General features: G+C 41.7%; 1 protein-coding gene across 7 annotated transcripts in view; it reads right to left on the bottom strand.

Moving 5' to 3' along the window:
- The window catches only part of UNC5D (unc-5 netrin receptor D), a 638,805-nt gene that overhangs the window by 225,977 nt on the left and 390,291 nt on the right, over positions 1-22,537 (bottom strand). For all 7 annotated transcript variants that reach the window (XM_004021770.5, XM_042241215.1, XM_042241214.1 and 4 more), the window contains exon 4: positions 2,218-2,321. In XM_004021770.5, the coding sequence (XP_004021819.1) occupies positions 2,218-2,321 (104 nt within the window). The remainder of the gene's footprint in view (positions 1-2,217; positions 2,322-22,537) is intronic.

Raw genomic sequence — 22,537 nt, 5'->3', positions numbered from 1 at the left:
TCTGTTCTGGGGATAAAGCGATACAAAAATAAACATGGGACTTCCATGGAGGTCCAGTGATTTTAAGATTCTGTGCTAACATGGCCAGGTAACTAAGATCCCACATTCTGTGTAGCATGGCCAAACAAACAAAAGTCTCCTTGTGGAGCTTAAATTCTAATAGAAAATAAGTTGAATAAATACAGTAGGGTTGTGCTAAGAGCTAAGGAGTAAATAAATGCAGAGACAGAGGCTTGAAAGTATACATGTAGGGTAAGGAACCGACATTGTCATCAGAGTGCCCTGAACAGGCCTCACTGAGCAAGCCCTGAAGGAAGGGAAGAAACAATGGAGTAACTGGGGAAGAGTGTTCCAGCAGAGGGGTCAGCATGTGCAAAGGTCCGGAGGCAGGCGCATGGCTGGTGCAGCTGTTGAAGAGTGAGGAGGCTAATGTGGCTACAGCAGGGCTGGAAACTGAACAACAAACGAGGTCAGAGGTAAGAGCAGGCCTGATTATCCTGGACCACATAAGGCATGAAAGTGGCCTTTTCTCTGAGTGTTCTGAGGAACTTTGGGAAAATTGAACAGTGTTATGACTTAAATGGGTGTAAGACCTTTGGTGGGTCATTGATCTGAGTTTCAGTTTTCTTGCCCCTAAAATGGAAAGGCCGTGCCAAGTAAATATCTAAACTCTCTTCTAGGTGTAAAATTGATTTTTAGACATCTAGAGAATGTTTGGTTCCCACAGAACAGATAATAAAACCATGACCTTCTGCCCATCTTCACTGCTCTCTGGTGCTTCAGAGTTGACACAGTGACCCAGCCCAGGCCTGGCAGAAAGCCTGGTTATGAGAGATGGTGCGATTATAGCAAATGGCTGGTACCTGAGTGAGTCCCCCAGGAACACATGGGGTGTCCTCAATGATACCGACATTCACCCGGCCTCATAACACCCAGCCACCTGTTCCCCGCCTCGGAAACCCAGGGCACTATCTGTACAGAACAAGGCGGCAGCCCAGGGAGATCAAATATCTGTTTGCTTCACATTAAATACAAATCTAAAAATAAGCATTTTCCTTTCTCATCATTTCGCATTACGCATGGAGAGTTCACTTTAATTTTCAAGTCCGTTTACTTCATTTCAGGGAAGTTTGGGAGCTTTGAATAGAACCCACCCTGCAGGCTTCTTGTCTGGATCAGCAAGTCTGTCTGTTTTTGGTCCCCCCTGGTACTTTTTACTCTTCTGTCCTTCCAATTGCAAAATCCCACAGCAATGCGCAACAAAGTTTCCTATTGTTTTAATATCTCTACTTCTTAGTGAAGAAACCAGGACTCTCAGGACCTTCCCCTAGCTGCTCAGAGAAGAGTCACAGCTGGCCTCTCTACTGTTGGACTCAGACCTATGTTTGCATACGTTTTGGGCTGGCTAAAACATTTGTTCAGGCTTTTCCATCAGCTTATACAGGAAAACCCGAATGACGTTTTCGGCCACCCCCAAAATAGGAATTTACCAAGCAATCTTTGTACTTCTGAATAGACCCCACAATATTACCTTAATACCCATATTACGAGTCTATCAGAACCTCTTTTAATAGTGACTGAAAGAACACCATCCCGACCAGTACAGTGTGTTAATAATGACAATTATAGTCTAAGTGTATCATAGAAGCTTCTGGAAAACCAGCAAGGAGCAAAAACTATGACTACTCTGGATTCCTACTGCCTCACTGTGAACAACAGATAATGGTTCAGAGATTTGTGACCTCCAACACTTTGTGTGTCCCCCATGCCAGCGCAGAGCCTAAAACATAACAAACACTCCAGGGGTGTCTGTTTCGTAAGCAAATGAAGGATAAGTGCAAACACCCGTGAAACTCAGCAATGGAGCCCGACCACCTTCTTTCTACACTGTTTTCATGTGACTTTGCCCGTTAGATGGATCTAGAAACCAACGTACAAAGCAGAGTGCCCCGGGTGACGGATGAGGCCACAGAGCAGGCACTGGCATCACTGAGGTCCCCAGGAGGAAGGGCACGCAACAGTTTCCACCCAAACTGGCTGGTGAGAGCTTAAGAAATTAGAGGAGAGACAATTTCCTCTTCCAGCTTATTCCCATCAGTCGCTTCACCATCTTTAGCGGTTGGGTCCAGGCAGCAAGAAGGCCTGGCCAGGCTGGCTTATGTCTCCTGTGAGCACATAGGACTCAGTCCCCCGTCTTGGGAACTGGCCTGGTCTTACCTCTGCAGCAGGAACTCCCTCAGGCGGCCGGCAGTGTAGCACAATCATGCCTTCGATAGGTACCTCCCTTCCCTGCGGGTCTTGCTCAAAGTTTTTCCGTAAATCTGCAAAGAATGGGAAAGACAAGACACTTTGCTCTGGGGCCAGGAAGATCCACATTTGCTCCAAAGATGATAAAACAGTGAGCTTAATGTCACAATCTAGGCACACACACACACACACACACACCCCTGGTTTCAGGAGTTCCAGAATCTAAGAATCCTTTTCCTGAATATTCAAACACATTTCAAATAAGCCTTAACCAAACTATCCCTAATATTCTCTACTGATATGGTGGATAGAAGATTTACTAGAAGAGCAGGAAAGAAAAACTCATTACTTCATGAGTCTTTGCTAGCATTATCTACTTAGCATCTGATAAAACACTTGGTCTAATAAATTGCCATCCACAGCTATTATGCATCTGAGGTGCACGTGATTTTATTAACTAAAGAATGCATTATTAATCTGTAACCTCTGCATTCACTTCGCCCTCTAGGGAGCTCTAGAAGATGGTAATAGAGTGTGATTAGCTATTAGTCTTTTATTTGTAACCAGGGAGAAGAGGCAACATTCAACCACAACAAAATCTATAACCTATCCAATCAAATATATAATTAAAAAATCACAACGCCCTCCAGTCCAACAACAACGCTGGGCATCCATGTAGTGCCTTTCATGGAAGACTCCAGGCTCTTTGCAAACAAGCTGCACCATTAACCTTTTGCACGTAGAAGGGTGACACTTGGAGGGGTTAATTGGCTTGCCAGTGGTCACAGAGAATATCAACGCCAGGGATGGGGAAGAATTTACCACGTGTCCAGACATTAGTCTGTGAGTACTCACCAGCAAATCTTTATCAGGGGAAAGGACACACACGGGGACAGTTGAGAAAGAGAGAAAGAGTATCATTTGCATGGCTTTCCACTTAAGCACATGCTTCATTAGCAAGAGTGGGGGCTGGCCTCTACTTCTTTTGGAGGTGTCATAACAACACTTTGATAATTGAACCTCACAAGCTTATTTCTGCTGTCATTTGAAAGCCTGGGACAGTGGAGTGAAGACAGTTTGACAAGCCTTCCTCAAGACCTGCCCCTCCCTCCCAGACAATGTATTTTTCTTCAACTGAGGATCTCAAATTACAGGCTGTGGATTTATTGATTTAATTTTCTTTAGTGCTTACACTAACATGAAATATGTTCTGTGTAAAGAGCAGAGCTTCAGAATCAGTTACATCTGTATAGATGGTATAAATACATTAAACTTGCTTTTTGCAAGTCAGAAACACGCCATGAATAACAAGCCCAGCAATCCATGTATTCACTTTCTTTGGAATTTTACTCTTAATGTTTTCCTTCCCAGAGGCGGCTGATGTCTTTTTTCAGCACGGCTGTCTGTCTGGGAGATCATCGTGAGTGTATGTGAAGCCAAGTGTATGTGAGTCCTTACAAGGACTCACTGTAGGCAGGTGGCAGGATCTATGTTCCCGTTTCTCTGCTGTCCTCCCAAATTGTAAAGCCAAGCTTCCTTCTATTAGAGATCTGTAAATTGCCACGGCAGATCTGCAAATTGCCACAGCCTTTATGATTCAGAATTTCTGATTCCAAGTTTGAGGAAGTTCATATAATTGATAACAAAACTATGAGGGATGGGGATGTGAATAAACCCCAGAATGAAAAATCTCACATTTCCTGCACAGTTGGACCACAAATTCTCCTTTGCTCAAAAATCCCCTTTCCAGGAACGTCCCTGGTGGTCCAGTGGCTTAGAATCTGTGCTGCAATGCAGAGAATGTGGGTTCACTCCCTAGTTGGGGAACTAAGATCCCACATGCCATGGGATAACTAAGCAGGCGGGCTACAACTTCTGAGCCTGCACACCAAAACAAAAGATCTCACAGAATGCAAAGAAGATCCTATGTGCCACAACTCAGGCCTGATGCAGCCAAACAAATCAATAAATAAATTTTTAAAAAATCCACTTTCCTTATGACTAGTTTACTCATCAGGACTATAGTAAAGCCCCTTATTCATGTAGGATACATTCCAAGAACCCAGTGGGTGCCTGAAACCACAGACAGTACTAAATCCTATATATCTTTTTTTTTTTTTCCTATGCATACATCCCTATGATAAGGTTCAATTTAGAAAGCAGACACAGTAAGAGATCAACATACTAAGACTAAAATAGAACAATTATAACAGTATACTGTAATAAATATTCCATGAATATAGTCTCTCTCAAAATATCTTCAGTTCATACCTTACTGGACAAATTTAGCACTTTTCCATCTTAACTAAGCACTTCAGTGTGGTGGCTGTAACGTTTTTAGTTTGAGGGGAAACAGTAAAACGAACAAGGATTTCTTTTTCCTTTTTCATCATTTCATGGAGAGAAGATTCATGCTTACCATAGATCTTAAGCTCAGCATATAATTTTTCTTCCCTTACTAAGTCCTTATTAAGAACTTTCACTTTTTCACTTAAAGAAAGCATTTTTCAGCATTTCTTTGGTATGCCTGAATTTCCAGCATCACTATCCTTATGCTTCGCGTCCATTATTAATTAATACAAGGGTTACTTCTTTTAAAACACAAGTACTGTCATACCAAGACAGCTGATCCTATAACCAAGACAGCTACTAAGATTAACGCACAGGACACACTGGACGAAGAGATGATTCACTTCCTGTGCAGGATGCAGCTGGATGGCAGGAGATTGCATCATGCTACTCGGAAGAGCATGTGACTTAAAACTTATGAATGGTTTATTTCTGAAATTTTCCATTTAATATTTTCAGACTAAGGTTGACTGTGGGTAACTGAAACCACAGATAAGAGAGACGACTCTGTATTGAAATGAGCCTGTTGCAGAGCGTGGGGGATTCTCACATGACACGTCGGTTTGCTAATGGAAAGAAACGGTGGTATTTTTGTGCGTAATTCTGTTCGGTTTGTTTGGTACTTTTCCCTTTTCTTTGATTGCTTTGTTTTCGAAAAGGAAGTCTTACCCATTGCTGCTACACAATGATTGCAGTTTTCACAACACCAAATAATCTGCATTCAACCCAATGAAGCACAGAAAACAGAGAGTGGGAATTTCTATTTTGTCTTATACTATTTCCATTTTGTCTTCTATTTCCTTTCTTTGCTCACTAGAAATGGAAATGGGAACAAAATGCAGAGTTTTTGGGTATTTCCACACATCAGCGAATGAGAAGAAACTAGAAGTTGTTTTTCCTCCACACTCCCACCTGCTTAAGGAACTAGCTAAGCAAATATAAAGAAAGGAAAACCCTGAGGATTTCTCTGGTGGTCCAGTGGCTAAGACTCGGTGCTCCCAAAGCAGGGGGTCCCGGGTTCAATCCCTGGTCAGGGAACTAGATCCCATGTCCCACAACTGAAAGATTTCACGTGCTGCAACAGAGACCTGGAGCAGCCAGTTAAATAAATCTTAAAAAAATAAAAAAATTAAAAAGGAAGGAAAACCCTGTGTTGACACTGGCATACAGGAAAGGGTATTGTCTACAAGCAAGAAGCCGGGAGAAATTTCTTTTTTGATCTCTTACAGTCAGGATCAGATTGAAGAAAGGACCCACGCGACGTCCTGATCTTTCCAATTGACACTGGTAATCACTGCTGAAGTTCTCCAACAAGAAGTATATATCCACTTCTAAATGCGGAGTCAGGACGAATCAAGGCAGAAGACAGAGGGTCAGGCAACAACTGTGGTGTCACAGGCATGGCGCCAACTCATCAAAGGCAGCCCATCATGCACCAGGTATCACACCAAGTAAGAAAGCCAAGTGTCAGAGTTCTGGCTTGTGCCTAACCCTGATGGCAGGGAACTCTGGTATTTTTCATTCCCAAAGAGGACAAACATACCAGACAGATTCCAGAGAGCTACTAAATATACCAAAAATTATAGAAATAAATTCTTAGACATAGAGGTAAATGATTTCAGCTCCACCTATGAGTCTCATCATAGGTCACTCAATCTAGTTTTGCTGTTTGTTTACTTGCTTAGGGTTTTTGCTTGTTTGTTTTTGATTTTGTATTTGTCTTGACCCTGCCAGGCAGCTTGCAGGATCTTAGTTCCCGATCAGGGACTGAACCCAGGCTCCTGGCAGTGAAAGAAGTAGAGTCCTAACCACTGGACGACCAGGGAATTCCTGACAACTTCTGAACTGGCAAACTAGATACTTTGATCACCTATGTGAGTTCCAAGGCTTGAAAGATTCGCAGAGAAAACTGTGTCAGTTCTAACAGTAGGAAAAGCATCCCCAGGCTTGTAAAAAAGAATTATACTACAAATGAAGGAGATAAACCATAGAACTGAAATGGTTTCCTCTAAGACTGGAAACAAGAGGCATTTCTGGAGAACTTCTAATTTAAGTTATTTAAAATCAAAAGGAAATAGTAACTGAGAATCTACAGTAGGGATTTATAAATAGGATAACATCTGAGATCAAGAAAACTGCCACTATGCATGAAAAACAAAACAAGACTGCTGAATTAGAAATATATGTCATGGAGACAGTAAACAGCACACTGAAGATGGCTGAAAATCGAACTAGTAAAACAGAAGACAGATTTGGCAGGATCCAGGCAAGAAACAGGAAGCACACAGTTGTTTTAACAGAAAATATTAATATAAAAATTGAAGGGCTAAATAGGCAAAAGGGGAACTCCTAGGAGCTGTTCCCATCCCAGGGATGGGGGGTGAGGGAACCAAAGGAAGACACTGAGGTTAGAGAACTTTGAAGCTTAGAGAGGGCTCTGCTCTCCAAGGAGAGGGCACAGCATGCTGGCACCTCAGGAGCTTGCAAGAGGGACCCAGGACTTAAGACCTAGACCTCGGAAGAAGGGCTGGTGGTGCTGGCTTCTCTTGGAGGAGAGGCAGGGATGGGGTGCAGCAGATAAAAAAGCTGGATCTGGAATTACTTTAACTGGGAACCAAGAAGCTGCTGCCACTTCTGTATAGAAATTCTGCTGGGATGATGTTGACAGAGAGAGAAAATAAACAGAGAGAAGTAGCCTTCCCGTCCTCTTTCACTCTGCAGTCTTCTCTGGCGCCCCCTATTGGTGAAACCTTCAGGGAGCTAGGTTCTGGCAAGGGAGTCCTAGCCCTAGCTTCACAAAATACAAACCATTCATTTTAGAGAGGGCAGTAGCTTAGTATCCAGCAGATCCTAGTTAAAAAAATGTTCTCCAGAAGAACTCTAATAATTACATATTCTATCTCTGTTTTCCTCACTCGATCATCAGTTCAATGAGTATGGGCTTTATGTCTGAGATATTCGATGGCACCCCACTCCAGTACTCCTGCCTGGAAAATCCCAGGGACGGAAAAGCCTGGTGGGCTGCAGTCCATGGGGTCGCTAGGAGTCGGACACGACTGAGCGACTTCACTTTCACTTTTCACTTTCATGCACTGGAGAAGGAAATGGCAACCCACTCCAGTGTTCTTGCCTGGAGAATCCCAGGGACGGGGGAGCCTGGCGGGCTGCTGTCTCTGGGGTCGCACAGAGTCGGACACGACTGAAGTGATTTAGCAGTAGCAGTGTTCTGTTCTTATAGTCCCAGAGCCTTCTGATATAGGAAAGGTTCTTAGTTCAATAAAACATAAGTTGAACACATGAGCTAGGAGGAAATGACAAAATGATAAATGAGTTTCCCAGAAAAAGGATGAAATAAACAACAACAAAAAAATGTTGAGTTAGAGAAATACAATTTAAATACAATAGATCAGAAGGAGACAGTAAGTGTAAAGAAAATGAATGATAATTAAATTAATAATGATAAAATTCAGTTTTCTCTGAGTTGAGAAAAAACTTAAGTTTGCAAAAGAGCTCACTGGATACAAGGCAAAATAATTTGGAAAAGAAAAACTGTTCTAGGTATATTATAGTTGAAATTTTAAACAAAATTTCTAAAACTGTAAAAAATAATTTTACAAGTATTTTACAATAAATAAACAGAAGTAACCAAAATTTTCATAAAGAGTTAGCATTGTTAAAATGTCTTTTCTCCAAAGCCATCTTAGATTCAGTGCAATCCCTATGAAAATCCCACTGTCATTTTCATGGGAAAAGAGAAGAAATTCTAAATTTAGCATGGAATTACAAGAGACACTTAAGAGCCAAAACAATCTTGAGAAAAAAGAACAAAGCTGGAGGCATGACATTTCCTGATTTCATACTACACCACAAAGCATCAGTCACCAGAACAGTATGGTATGGGTATAAAAGCAGGGAAATAGATGAATGAAATAGAATCGAGAGTCCAGAAATAAACCTTCATATATATGGCTAACTAATTTTTGAAACGAGATACAAATGTACCAAATGGGAAAAAGACAGTCTCTTCCCTAGTGGTGCAGGAAAATTTGGATATATGCAAATAAAACAGAATGAAATGTGCAAGAGAACCCTTCCCTTATATCACACACGCAAGTTAACTTGAAATGGATCAAAGACTTATACATAAAAACCTGAAACTGTGAAACTCCTATCGGAAAACAAAGGGGAAAAAAAAACCAACTCCTTAACAACATTTTTGTATATGACAACAAAATCACAAGCAACAACAATGACTATATAAAATTAGCAGACTATGTGCAGCAAAAGAAACGATCAACATGAAAGGCAACCTGAGGAATGAGAGAAAATATTTTCAAACTATATATTTGATAGGGTATTATATCCAAAATATATAAGGAACTCATTCAACTCAATAGTAAAAACAAAATAATCCAATCCAAATAAAAAGTGAGCAAAGGACCCAAACAGACATTTTTCCAAAGAAGATGTACAAATGGCCAGTGGGTACATGACAAGGTGTTCAACATCACTAACCAGAGAAATGCAAAAGTCAAATCCACCTCACTTCTATCAGAATGGCCAATATCAACCCTTGTTAGGGGCTAATGCAGCTGATGACTTTCAGCTGAAGCCAGCATTTATTTACCGTTCTGAAAATCCAATGGCCCTAAAGAAGGATGCTAAATTTACTCTGCCTAAGTTCTATAACAGAACAACAAAGCCTGGATAATAACTCATCTGCCTAAAATCTGATGTGCTGACTATTTTAAGCTCATTGTTGAGATTTCATTGACAATGTATATGGTCATCCAAGAGTTCTAATGGAGATGCACAATATTAATACTGTTTTCATGCCTTCAATAAAGCAAAGCACACTGAAATGAGGTATGCCTGTGTCTGGTTGAATTGTTGGTCTGCCACTTACTAGCACCTTGACTTGATAAGTAACTTTATTTCTCTTTGCCTCAGATTCCTCATCTGGAAAATGAACATACTAATTTCTATTACATATAGTTGGGTCTGAATTAAATGCTAATATGTACAAAATCCTTCTAAGTGCACTGGGTGCATCAGTTCAGTTCAGTTCAGTCGCTCAGTCGTGTCCGACTCTTTGCGACCCCATGAATCACAACATGCCAGGCCTCCCTGTCCATCACCAACAGGACTTAATTAAGGTCACATCTATTATTATATCCTATTATAAAGCCAGGATTATTAAAAGGTCTTGTCATTAATCAATATACAAATTGTTTATAAACTACAACCCTTTTCAAAGGCACTCAAATAAAAAACATGTTAGCATATGATATATACTAAATATTATATACTTATATGAGTGAGTGAGTGAGTGAAGTCGTGTCCGACTCTTTGTGACACCATGGACTGTAGCCTAACCAGGTTCCTCCGTCCATGGGATTTTCCAGGCAAGAATACTGGAGTGGGTTGCCATTTCCTTCTCCAGGAGATCTTCCCCACCCAGGGATTGGACCTAGGTCTCCCGCATTGTAGGCAGATGCTTTACTGCCTGAACCACCAGGGAAGATCCTCATATTGATATACAATGTACAAATTAGGATGGCTGTTTGGATAAAAAGATAAAGTGAGATCTATGTCTTATTTCATATCAAAATAAATCCCATCTTAATAAAAATATTATCTACAAAGCCACAGCAGTAATAAAATACTTATTGGATCTTAAGTTAGGAAAGCCTTTTCTAAACCCAAAATTGGAGGAATACCACCTTAGGAAATGATCAGCAGATACTGTTTTGTCAAAACTGAAAAATGTTTTTACCTAAAACACTATAAGAAAAATTATAGGCAGAGGTTTAACAGTCTTAATATATTATAAAGGGCACTTTTGGAACAAAGTGAGAAGGACAAATACCCTAAAATAAAATGTCAAAGGGGCATGAAAACATAACTTACAAAAGGACACAAATGACTAATAAAAGATATTTAGAAGTGTCAATATCACTAATTGTTACTGAAATACTAATGTTAAAAGCGTCAGTATGTCTCTTTACTCTTCCAAACAGCCTCTGTTTTGTTTGTTTCTTTGTTTTAAAGGATAGTTTCCAGTTTTAGAAAGAGTATAGAGAACTGAATGAAAAGAACCTCTTGAAAGCGAAAGAGGAAAGCGAAAAAGTTGGCTTAAAACTCAACATTCAGAAAACTAAGATCATGGCATCTAGTCCCATCACTTCATGGTAAACAGATGGGGAAACAATGGGAACAATGACAGACTTTATATTTTGGACTCCCAAATCACTGCAGATGGTGACCGCGGCCACGAAATTAAAAGACGCTTACACCTTGGAAGGAAAGTTATGATCAACCTCAACAGCATATTAAACAGCAGAGACATTACTTGGCCAACAAAGGTCTGTCTAGTCAAGGCTATGGTTTTTCCAGTAGTCATATATGGATGTGAGAGTTGGACACTAAAGAAAGCTGAGTGCTGAAGAATTATTGATGCTTTTGAACTGTGGTGTTGGAAAAGACTCTTGAGAGTCCCTCGGTCTGCAAGAAGATCCAACCAGTCCATCCTAAAGGAATTCAGTCCTGAATGTTCACTGGAAGGACTGATGCTGAAGCTGAAACTCCCAACACTTTGGCCCCCTGATGCGAAGAACTGACTCACAGGAAAAGACCCTGATGCTGGGAAAGATTGAAGGCAGGAGGAGAAGTGGATAACAGAGGATGAAATGAGTGGATAGCATCACCAACTTGATGGACATGAGTTTGAGCAAGCTCCGGGAGTTGGTGATGGACAGGGAAGCCTGCCGTGCTGAAGTCCATGGGGTTACAGAGTCGGACATGACTGAGCGGCTGAACTGACTGACTGAGAGAACTGAACAGGCTTAAACATTTCTGCTGATGCTGCTAAGTTGCTTCAGTCGTGTCCGATTCTGTGCGACCCCATAGATGGCAGCCCACCAGGCATCCCCATCCCTGGGATTCTCCAGGCAAGAACACTGGAGTGGGTTGCCATTTCCTTCTCCAATGCATGAAAGTGAAAAGTGAAAGTGAAGGCGCTCAGTCGTGTCTGACTCTTTGCGACCCCCTGGACTGCAGCCCACCAGGCTCCTCCATCCATGGGATTTTCTAGGCAAGAGTACTGGAGTGGGGTGCCACTGCCTTCTCCGTAAACATTGCTAAAAAGAAATGAAAGTGGTTAAACATGAAACCTATGATATGTACCAAATGTCCTTACAAGTTAATTCAGGAGTTCACTATCTAATAATACTGGTATATTCATAAAACCAAATATTGTTTGGCAATAAAAATAAACAAAGGATGGGTACATGCTACAATGTAGAGGAATCTTGAAAACACAATGCTAAATGAAAAAAATGAGTTAGAAAAGACCATATATTGTATGATTCCATTTATTAAATGAAAAAATGTCCAAAATAGGTAAATACATATAGTGAGAAAGTTGATAAGCATTTAATTAGGGCTGCAGGGGAGGTGGGGGGAAGGACTGGGAATGCTTCTGTTTTATGATGTGATAAGTATTCTCAGCTGGATTCTGGTAATAATCGCACAGGGCATCCCTGGTGGCTCAGTGGTAAAGAATGCGCCTGCCAATGCAGGAGATGTGGGTTCAATCCCTGGTCTAGGAAGATCCCTTGGAGATAAAAATGGCAACCCACTCCAGTATTCTTGATTGGAAAACCCACTGACAGAGGAGCCTGGTGGGCTATAGTCTGCAGAGTGACAAAAATTGGACACTACTTAGCAACTAAACAACAATGATGATCACACAATTCTGAGAGCAAACTAAACACTATCAAATTGAATGCTTTAAATAGATGAATTAATTGCCAAGTCATATGGATTAAGTCTCAGTAGAGCTATTATTAAAAAGACTTCATTTATATGATTCAGTAATTCTACTACTAAAATTTTCTAAGAAAACTATTAAAGAGCTATATAGAAAAATGTAGCATAGTGATATTCTTCAAATCATCATTTCCAATGCTGAATGACTGCTAATAATCTAAATATTTAATCATATGGGAATGGTTAATATCTTTTTGTGCATTCATATAATGTAATACTATACCAACTCAAAAAAAAAGCTCAAAGGACATTTTAAATTACAAGTAAATGTTTGAATAAATTACTAAGTAAGATAAAATGGTATTCAGTGAATGATCTCTTTTATCTATTTTTTAATATATAAGGATGGTACTCCTCCAAATGTAAAAATTATCTTTTTATAGAATGCGTTTATATTCAAATGAAAGTAGGTACATTTGCTTTAGAAACTTGTTTCGGTGGGTAGCCCTTCTCTCAATTTGCCTTCAGGTTTTCCATAAATGTGTAACAGCCTCATTCAGAATTCACTTCCACTGTTGGTCACGGACAGACACTATGCCAGGCAGCAGGGGGACATTACTGAACTTGACGCAGACCATTCCAGCCTTCCTACAGCATACACTCCAGCAGGGAGGATAGATACTAAACAAGCCTCATGGCTCTGTAATAAAGATTCTGCCTGCAATGCAGGAGCCGCAGGTTTGATCCCTAGGTCGGGAAGATTCCCTGGAGAAGGAAATGGCAACCCACTCCAGTATTCTTGCCTGGAGAATCCCATGGACAGAGGAGCCTGGTGAGCTACAGTCTGTAGGGTCACAAAGATTCAGACATGACTGAAGCAACTTAGCACGCACTCAAGACGTACAGGGATGAGCATTGAAATAGAGAAGTAGAAAGTTCCATAAAACTGTATTACAGTAGGACATACCTTAATCATTAGAGGAAAGTTTTTCAAAGAAAGGTATGGGTAGGAAGAGGCAGAGCATCTCACAGGCCTCCACCAGACACACTATACCTCATTTACTATTTCCATCAGGCTTTTACTGGCTTAAAACATTGTTTTACATATACATGCTCTCTGGTTTCTTTCTTGCAAGTCTCTGCAAAATGCCTGCGTAGCTACCTCTCTCCCCAGAAGTTAGCACATCCCATAAGGACACTCTTCTATTAGACCTGGTCTTCGATCTATAATATATTGAGAGGGTAGAATATAAATAGGTTTCTACCTTCTGATCTCACTGATACTCACATCATCTATGGAAAGAAAAAATAATAATTTTCCCATTATTTTGTAGAAGGGAACTGAACCAAGCTGCAGACACACACACACACACATCAAGATTAAAGATTTAAAGATGTTTAAATAGCAACTGGTATGGGATTACTATATATGTCATAGGAAAAGCCCTAAAGAGAAATCACTCAGCATTTCAAAGATTTGCTACTGGATAATTATGGGAATATTCATTATACTCTTCATCTGTTTCTGCATTTTCTGTGATGAATGTGGATTTCTTTTACAGCCAGAAAAAAAAAGATAATGTCCAAAAAAAGCCCCTCTTTCCTACAAGTTGTCAAAAGATTCTTTAAACTAGACCAAACTGAATCAGAAGCCAGGGAAGAAGTACATTTTGTTTCATTTTATTTTACCAAGTTTCACTCCTACGACATCTATTAAAGAAGGAAGCAAGAAGGACTATATTTTTCAGTCCTTAGTACATGCTGAGATAGTCATCCTAATGTGATTTTACTTATGGAAATCTCTGCAGATAAAAAGAGCTTTCATCTGTCTGGTTCATTGCCTCCCTTCAGTACCTAGGAGGGTATACAGTGGTCACTAAATAAATATTTGCTGAATGGATAAATCGATCAGTGAGCTTCCATGTCAACTCATTTAATGATTACTATATACTAATATACCACATACGTCTCCAGTAGATAAATGTACTGCAATGCTGTTAAAGCAATGCTTGTTCATTCTCATCTTCATAGCTCGTGTGAAGGATACTAGCAAACATCAGTGCTGATCAATCTGGAGCATCACTCTGCGTCTGCTGCCCGTTCACCCTGTCTCCTGTTCAGTTCCTCAGCAGAATGCCAACAAGGCACACGGCGACTGGAATCAGAGCAGGGAAGAGGAGCAAGAGGTGATGAAGCAGGTATTTGGCTAACCTGTAAATCATACAGTCAGCCATGAGATCAACCAGGCAGCAGTACTTGCCAATAAGTGGTGCATCTGGGGCCAGGCCACGGGAAGCAGCCGCCTCCCTTTCCTCACCTTCTGCCCTGTTTGGCCTTTTTCTCATTTTCCTTTCATGCTCCTATGTTGGAAAAGTCACTGTAGCACGGAAAAATCAATAAAAATTCAATTCCGAATAATAGTTCTTTGCGGCTCAGAAACACCAGGGAGTTATCGGCTCATTCAATGTTCTGGCAGTTAATGCAATGAAATAAAAATAATTTACTCATTCAAACCAAATCAGCCAGTGAAAAATCATAGTTTTTTTTTTTTAATAGTCATAGTCATTTGTTAAGATTGCAGGAGGGTGGTACAAAGTCCCATTAGTGCCCAAATACACTGGCATTCCAATCAGCATCACATCTTTCCCACCCATATTTTACTAAAGGGACAACAAACCACATTTGTCATACATAAAAGGAATTTGTAACTTAGCCAAATACAGATCCTTTGTTGTAAAAAAAGGGCCGGTTCACATGCAAAACAGATGGATGCCAGCAAAAGGAAAGTCAAGGCTTGGTGCCCTCAATACTCCAGCCCCTGACGGTTATGACCTGAGAAGTCAGTTCCTAACTCCAGGTCCCAAAGGAAGCACAGAAAAGGCTTCCTGTCAGGTCATTTCTTTCTTTGGTGATAATCTCCTTGTATTTTGGTACATTTACAGATGCTTCTCTTGCCAGCCTGGCTTAAACTCTCTGGCTTACTTACATCTATGAATTCTGTCCATCCTTGACACAATAATCCATGTTGATGCCAAGCGGCTTCTCGCTGTCATTTCATGCCCTGGCTGTGAATTGTCTAGTTCTGACGTTGCAGTCTTTGTGAAGGACAGCCAGCCCTCAAGGACAATTCCACATGTAGATTTCTCTGTCCTAAGATTTCTGAAAAGTGTTGCCTTAACTTATTCTTTGGTCGCTAAGTCACATACAACACATTGGGAACCCATGGACGATAGCTCCTCCAGGCTCCTCTGTCCATGGGATTTCCCAGGCGAGAACACTTGAGTCGGTTGCCATTTTCTTCTCCAGAGGATCTTCCTGACTCAGGGACTGAACCTGCGTCTCCAACATTGGCAGGCAGGATTCTTTACCACTGAGCCACCAGGAAAGCCCACAACCTTAACTATTGCTGAGTAAATCTGGCAGCCAGAGGGAAGGAGGGACAGCTTAGATGAAAGCTGGATTGTGTGAACCTTTCCATGTTCCCTCTGATCCTACCTTGGTGCTGTGTAATGCACAGGGTCTGTTTATTGGGATATCCAGGGGTTTGGATGATGCCAGGGGTCCTGTTGTGCAGAGGCTACTCAAGACTGCTTTTCTGAGCCACAGAATAACATTGGGGCTCCGTTGGCTCCCCTGTGCTCTGCAGTTCCTCTGCCGTTAAATTGCCGTTGTCAATAAATCGTTTTATAACTAGCACGGTGTGTCATTATCCCTTTCACAACAAGTAGCATAGTTTGTCAGGCAACAGTGGTGTTGGAAGGCAGCATCCTGCAGCAGGGACACATTATGGTGAGAAGAAACAGCTGCAGTTTCACAAAACGCTTTGAGTACTAATTTAACCTGCTCTCTATTGAGCCATTCCCAACTCAACGCATTCCATTGTATTTGGCTTCTTTTGTTTACAAGGACACACAAACATCCATTCAGATTCCATCACAATTTGAGGATTAACTGAATATGAGGAAGACTCAGTGTTGAGTCCAAGACTCCCTGGAAACCAAGAAAGACTGCACACCAGGCTTGGAGGACAGAATACGGATCACAAAGTAAGCAGATAAACAGACTGGAATAGGGCCAAGCAAGGGGGTAAAGAGAGTCAGTGCAATTCTGTTAACAGGGTTATTTCATACTCCTTTTAGCACAGATGTTGTGTCCCTCCTAACCAACTGCTTTTCATTCTTTTTAATATTAATTTGTTTTTAGCTGCATCCGGTCTTGGTCGCATCATGCAGGTCCTTCTGTTGCAGTGCACGGGCTCAGCAGTTTTGGCACGTGGGCAGAGTTGCCCTGCAGCATATGGGATCTTAGTTCCCTGACCAGGCATTGAACCTGAGTCCCCTGCATCGTAAGGCACCAGGGAAGTCCCTCTGTTCTATCTTAATGGCCTCCGCTTATCTGTTAATTTTATTTACTCATGTCTTGGCTTGCCTGGTGGCTCAGATGGTAAAGAATTCACTTGCAATGCAGAAGGCTTGGGTTCGATCCATGAGTCAGAAGATCCCCTGGAGAAGGGAGGGCAACCCATTCTAGTATTCTTGCCTTCGGACAAGAACCCCATGGACAGAGGAGTCTGGCGGGCTACAGTCCATAGGGTCACAAAGAGTCAGACACTACTGAACAGCTTCCACTTCCACTTCACTTTCTGGCATTTCAGGATCACTACTGCCTGCTTCTTTACCTGTTATTGTTCCCTTTCTGGTGCCTCTATCAACTCCCGATTCTCTTTGAGGATCAAGTCAAATTCAGAAGAGCCAGAATCCACAAGTACACAATCACTTTACCCTTCTTGAGTAAGTCTCTCGTTCTGAGTCTACTCACAGCAGCTAGCCTGCCCAGGTGTGCATTCCTGGTCCAGGGGACACGGCAGTGGACTTAAGTGCTACGCAGCGTAGCCATCTACGCTTGAGAAGGCTTCAGAACCACTCCTCTTAGCAGGACTATAGGTGGGGACTCCACAAGGCAATTATCACTGTGGAAAATGTCAGAGGTTTGCTTTATCTCCAGGTTCCATAAAAGGTGACTTCTGTGTATTGATTATATTGATTTGGGCTATGTCAATACCCAAAGGACAGCCGAAGCAAGACCTAAATAGCACATCTGAACAAAAGTTATCAGGTGAAAACAGGAATTCTCTGTTTCTTTGTTTTCAAGGTATTAAATCAAATTAAAACAAAGTTAATACCTCATATTCTGTATCTTTACATCACGTTCTGCTGATACCTATGGGGACAAAATACTGGTAAGTTCCACCTTCTTTCTTTTTGAGAATACTATTGTCCTCCTGGTGGTTCTAATGGGAAAACTGAGCTTTAGGTGAATGCAGGAATAGCCACTGAAACAAGTGCTTTTTATAAAAATTGAAGCATGGTTGATTTACAATGTCATGTTAATTTCTGCTAGACAGCAAGGTGTTTCAGTTACAGATACATACATATATATATATATGTGTGTGTGTGTGTGTATATGTATATACACTTAAAGAAATTATTTTCCATTAGGGTATATCACAGGATATTGAATATAGTTGCCTGTGCTATATATATAGTAAGACCTTGTTGTTTATCCTATATATAATGGTTTAAATCTGCTAACCCCAATCTTCCAAACCGTCTTTCCCCCACCCGCTTCCCTTTAGCAACCACAAGTCTTGAACAAAAGTGCTTTTGATGGAGAAAAAAGCAATGGGGGCCATTGACTAGACTCGTCTGCTCAGTTCTCAAGAAGTAGATAGCAAAGTGGCACTCCTTGTCCTTCTATAGACAGGATTCACCAGCTGTAGTGCTGCCTAAAACTCTCGTCCCCTACAAGCAGCACTAGAGCTTATCTTCAGCCCAGCATCCTGATAAGCGCATGAACACCAAACAAACTCCAAGGTCGATGGGACAGAGTTTTAAGAATAACGCACAACAGAAGAATTTTTCCTGACTTTCCTGGGTGCCCTCCTAGCCCTCCCCCAGAAATGAGAAGGCTATGAACTAGCAGAGTTTAAGATGACATGACTTAAAAAGAACCTAATGCTTTCAATACTCACCATCTCATTGTAATTCAGTACCAGTACTACAGAGAGATGGAGAGGCAGGGGGCCAAAAAGAAGGGAGAAATAAAAAAGAAAACGCCAACCTAGCAGCAAGAAGAAATACATTTTTTATCCTGCATTTTTAGCATTTTGATTCTCCCTTTTCCCTAGTTCTCCCTGAGGCCTGGAAGGTCAATCAGGACAAGATGTGGCCATGTGTCTTAAGCCTGTAAATGCTGCAATAAGCCACTAACTAGCTAGCACTATGCTTTCTACTCAGGCCAAGTGAGTGGAAGAAATGAGAGTGGCGTTTTGCCTGACCTTAAATAAATCTTGCCTGAATAGGAAGGATCTAAGAGATCGCTCCAGCCAGATGCTGTTCACTTTGTTGGTAGCAAGCTCTATATTTCACATTAAGTCTTACAGAGAGACTAACCAATAATGCAGACAGAACTAAGAACTAACTACTCAGAGGTCTGGAGCACTCTTGCCAGGAAAATGGAATGACAGTGGCTCTGAAGTAGTGACAACTAGGGGTACTTGAGTAATAAGAGAAGTCACCAGGGCTGACGCAGGGAAGGAGAGCATTTTGGGGCAAGGCAAGATAAGAGGAGGCTAGCTATTCCCATGGGGCCAGTATCATGGAACTTGGAAATCCAATGGGAAAAGTTCAGCCAAGGGAAGAACATGATATGACTTGTATGTTTTGTTGTTTAAGTAATTTTTCTGGCTGCTGTGTGGAGAATGGCTTTTAGTACGGCAAGAAAGTGAGCAGTGAGATTATCGCAGTAAAGAAATAACCAGATGGCGGGAAGTGGGCAAATTCAGGATGTGCTGTGGACACAGATGGGGCGGGACTTGTTGCTGTATGGGATGTGACTGAAGGAAACGGAAGAGTCAAGGATGACACCCAGGTCTTGCCATGAGCCCTGAGGCACCATTACTGAACTGGAAAATTTGGGGAGAAACATAGGTTTGCAGCAGCGCTGATGGGGTGAAAACCAAGAGAGTTTTCTCTGGGACATATTATGTTGAGATGCCGACTAGATATTTGCGTGAATGTATCAGGGAGGCACTGAACAAAGTCATCAGAAAATGAGGTGCAAGGTCAGGGCCGAGGAAAACCAATGTATCAACAGACACTCAACTGTGTGGTGGCTCAGCTGGTAAAGAATCTGCCTGCAATGCAGGAGATGTGGGTTTGATCCCTGAGTGGAGAAGATCTCCTAGAGAAGGAAATGGTGGCCCATTCCATTATTCTTGTCTGGGAAATCCCATGGATAGAGGAGCCTGGTGGGCTACCATCCATGGGGTTGCATGAGAATCAGATGTAACTAAGTATAAACAACAGACAGATAGTACTGGTGCTATGGAGTGAGAGATTTCACCTAGGGAAAACCTGTGGGCAAAGGAGAGACTTAAGGGTATTACCATACTTAGAAATGGGAAGAGAAGGAGGAATCTGCAAAGAAAACTTGACTTGTGGACAGTGGGAAGACAGCAAAATCATAAAAGCATTCCTGGACCTTACTCCTAGACGTTATGATTCAACAGATCTTGAACAAAGCCCAGTAACCTTATTTTTTTTTTTTTAAGATCTCCCTGTATGCTTCTCCTTGTAGGCTGCAAGTTTTAGGAGACACTCGACTAGAGGACAAAGCTGGGTAGTTGATGCCAGAACTCAAACCCAGCTCTTATGACCTGTTAAAATGAGCTTGTCTAAATGTCATGCTTGTATTAGGACCCATCAAATGGTTAACCCCAGCTAGCGCTCTAGATTTTTCATCTGAAGTCAAAATTTTGGACAGGGGCATCCATACCATCTGCATTTTCTCATCTTCCACTGATTCCTGGGCCGAGGAGTATCTCCTGTCACTCTCATAACACTGCTTTGTCCTGTGTCAATGGAAGCAAATAAACTGACCCCTCCTATGTCTTACTTTAATCTGGTGATCACACTGACTCCATGAGCCATTTCTTCCTTCATCAACATCTCCACTCTTCCTTTGATACTGAAACTCCAACTAAAATTTTTAATTTATCTACTTAAAAATAACTGTAATATATAATGGAACTATGTGCAGTTTTGCTCTGTAATTTCCCAAGTCTCCTGTAAATGTGCAATCATACTTTCATAATTAAAAAAAAGAAAAATCTCCACTCTTGGATTTCTCAGTGCCTCGTCATTTTTTTTCTTCTCTGTTTCCTCTCTGGCTCCCCTCTGTTCACTCCTTAACCATGTACAGAATTCTACCCATGGTCCACTGTTCTTTCTCTTCCGCAGCACTTGGGGATTTTGGGAGGAGGATGGAAAATGTGTAGTATGGGAAACCACTGAGAACTAAAATACCGTTTGCCTATCAGTAAACAAAGGGTGTTACAGCCACCAAACCACACATCACAGCTGCCTGAATGGTGAGCGCTGAGGGCATTCAGGATGGAAACGAAGGGCTGCCAATGCCAAGCCCATCTCGCAGCAACCACGGCAGCCACCCCCGGCAGCGCACCTGAGGAATCTCTGGATGAGAAAGCACAGGACACTGGCCCCAGAGAGCTGAGGAGCATATCAAAGGAATGGTTTCAATGACCCCAGACTCTTCTATCTTCCCATACACAGAAAGGGCTTCCCTCCTGGCTCAAACGGAAGAGAATCCATCTGCAACGCAGGAGACCTGGGTTCGATCCATAGGTCAGGAAGATCCCCTGGAGAGGGGAATGGCTACCCACTTCAGTATTTTTGTCTGGGGAATCCCATGGACAGAGGAGCCTGGTGGGCTACAGTCTGTGGGGTGGCAAAGAGTTGGACACAACTGAGAAACTAACATTTTCACTTTTCATACAGAGAAAAGCACTAAATTCCTTAACTTGAAATAGTGGGATTTCTTTTTTTTTTTTTAATTTTCAATTAGAGGCTAATTACTTACAATATTGCATTGGTTTTTGCCATATATCAACACGAGTCAGCCATAATATACCCCTTCCTCTAGAACCTTCCTCCTACCTCCCTGAGGTTTTCTTTTGGTTAACAATAATCCTAAAACCACGGCATCTGGTCCCATCACTTCATGGCAAATGGGGAAACAGTGGAAACAATGGCTGACTATATCTTTTGGGGGCTCCAAAATCACTGCAGATGGTGATTGCAGCCATGAAATTAAAAGACACTTACTCCTTGGAAGGAAAGTTATGACCAACCTTGATAGCATATTCAAAAGCAGAGACATTATTTTGTCAACAAAGGTCCATCCAGTCAAGGCTATGGTTTTTCCAGTAGCTATGTATGGATGTGAGAGTTGGACTATAAAGAAAGCTGAGCACAGAAGAATTGATGCTTTTGAACTGTGGTGTTGGAGAAGACTGTTGAGAGTCCCTTGGACTGCAAGGAGATCCAACCAGTCCATTCTAAAGGAGATCAGTCCTGGCTGTTCATTGGAAGGACTGATGCTCAAGCTGAAACTCCAATACTTTGGCCACCTCATGCGAAATGTTGACTCATTGGAAAAGACCCTGACGCTGGGAGGGATTGGGAGCAGGAGGAGAAGGGGACGACAGAGGATGAGATGGCTGGATGGCACCACCGACTCGATGGACATGAGTTTGAATGAACTCCGGGAGTTGGTGATGGACAGGGAGGCCTGGCGTGCTGCAGTCTGTGGGGTTGCAATGATTCAGAGACAACTGAGCAACCGAACTGAACCGAATCCTTTGATATTCTGATTACCTGGTATTTTGTTGCAAAAACTTTTATATATCCTGGCTTCTCCCCTTGTCTCTTCAGAATAGTTTTATGAGCATTATCTGCGATGCTGTGCCCTGGGCTCAAAGTCCTAAAAAGTTCCTGCCAAACAAAACATAACTCAACTTTTAGGTTGTGCATCTTTCTTAGTCAACATCATATAAGACTGTTTTATTTTGATGTGGCTATTTTTTAAAGTCCGTACTGAATTGGTTACACTAGACTACTAGGGAAGCCCAACTCACACCATCTTAAGTATTTCAGAGAAACACCTGCTCCTCCTATCTTTCTGATGGACAAGGTCATTACTGCCCTAAAGACCAACTACTTGCCAAATTCTAACGTTTGAGGCTGATCCCTGGGCTTCAGGCTCATAACCCAAACTGCTTGATAAAGACAGTTCATTGAACATTCCATGG

Source organism: Ovis aries, chromosome 26, assembly GCF_016772045.2.
Source record: "Ovis aries strain OAR_USU_Benz2616 breed Rambouillet chromosome 26, ARS-UI_Ramb_v3.0, whole genome shotgun sequence".
Taxonomy (NCBI): Eukaryota; Metazoa; Chordata; class Mammalia; order Artiodactyla; family Bovidae; genus Ovis; species Ovis aries.
The sequence above is the reverse complement of the archived record's forward strand: the minus strand, read 5'-3'. Positions and strand labels throughout refer to the sequence as shown.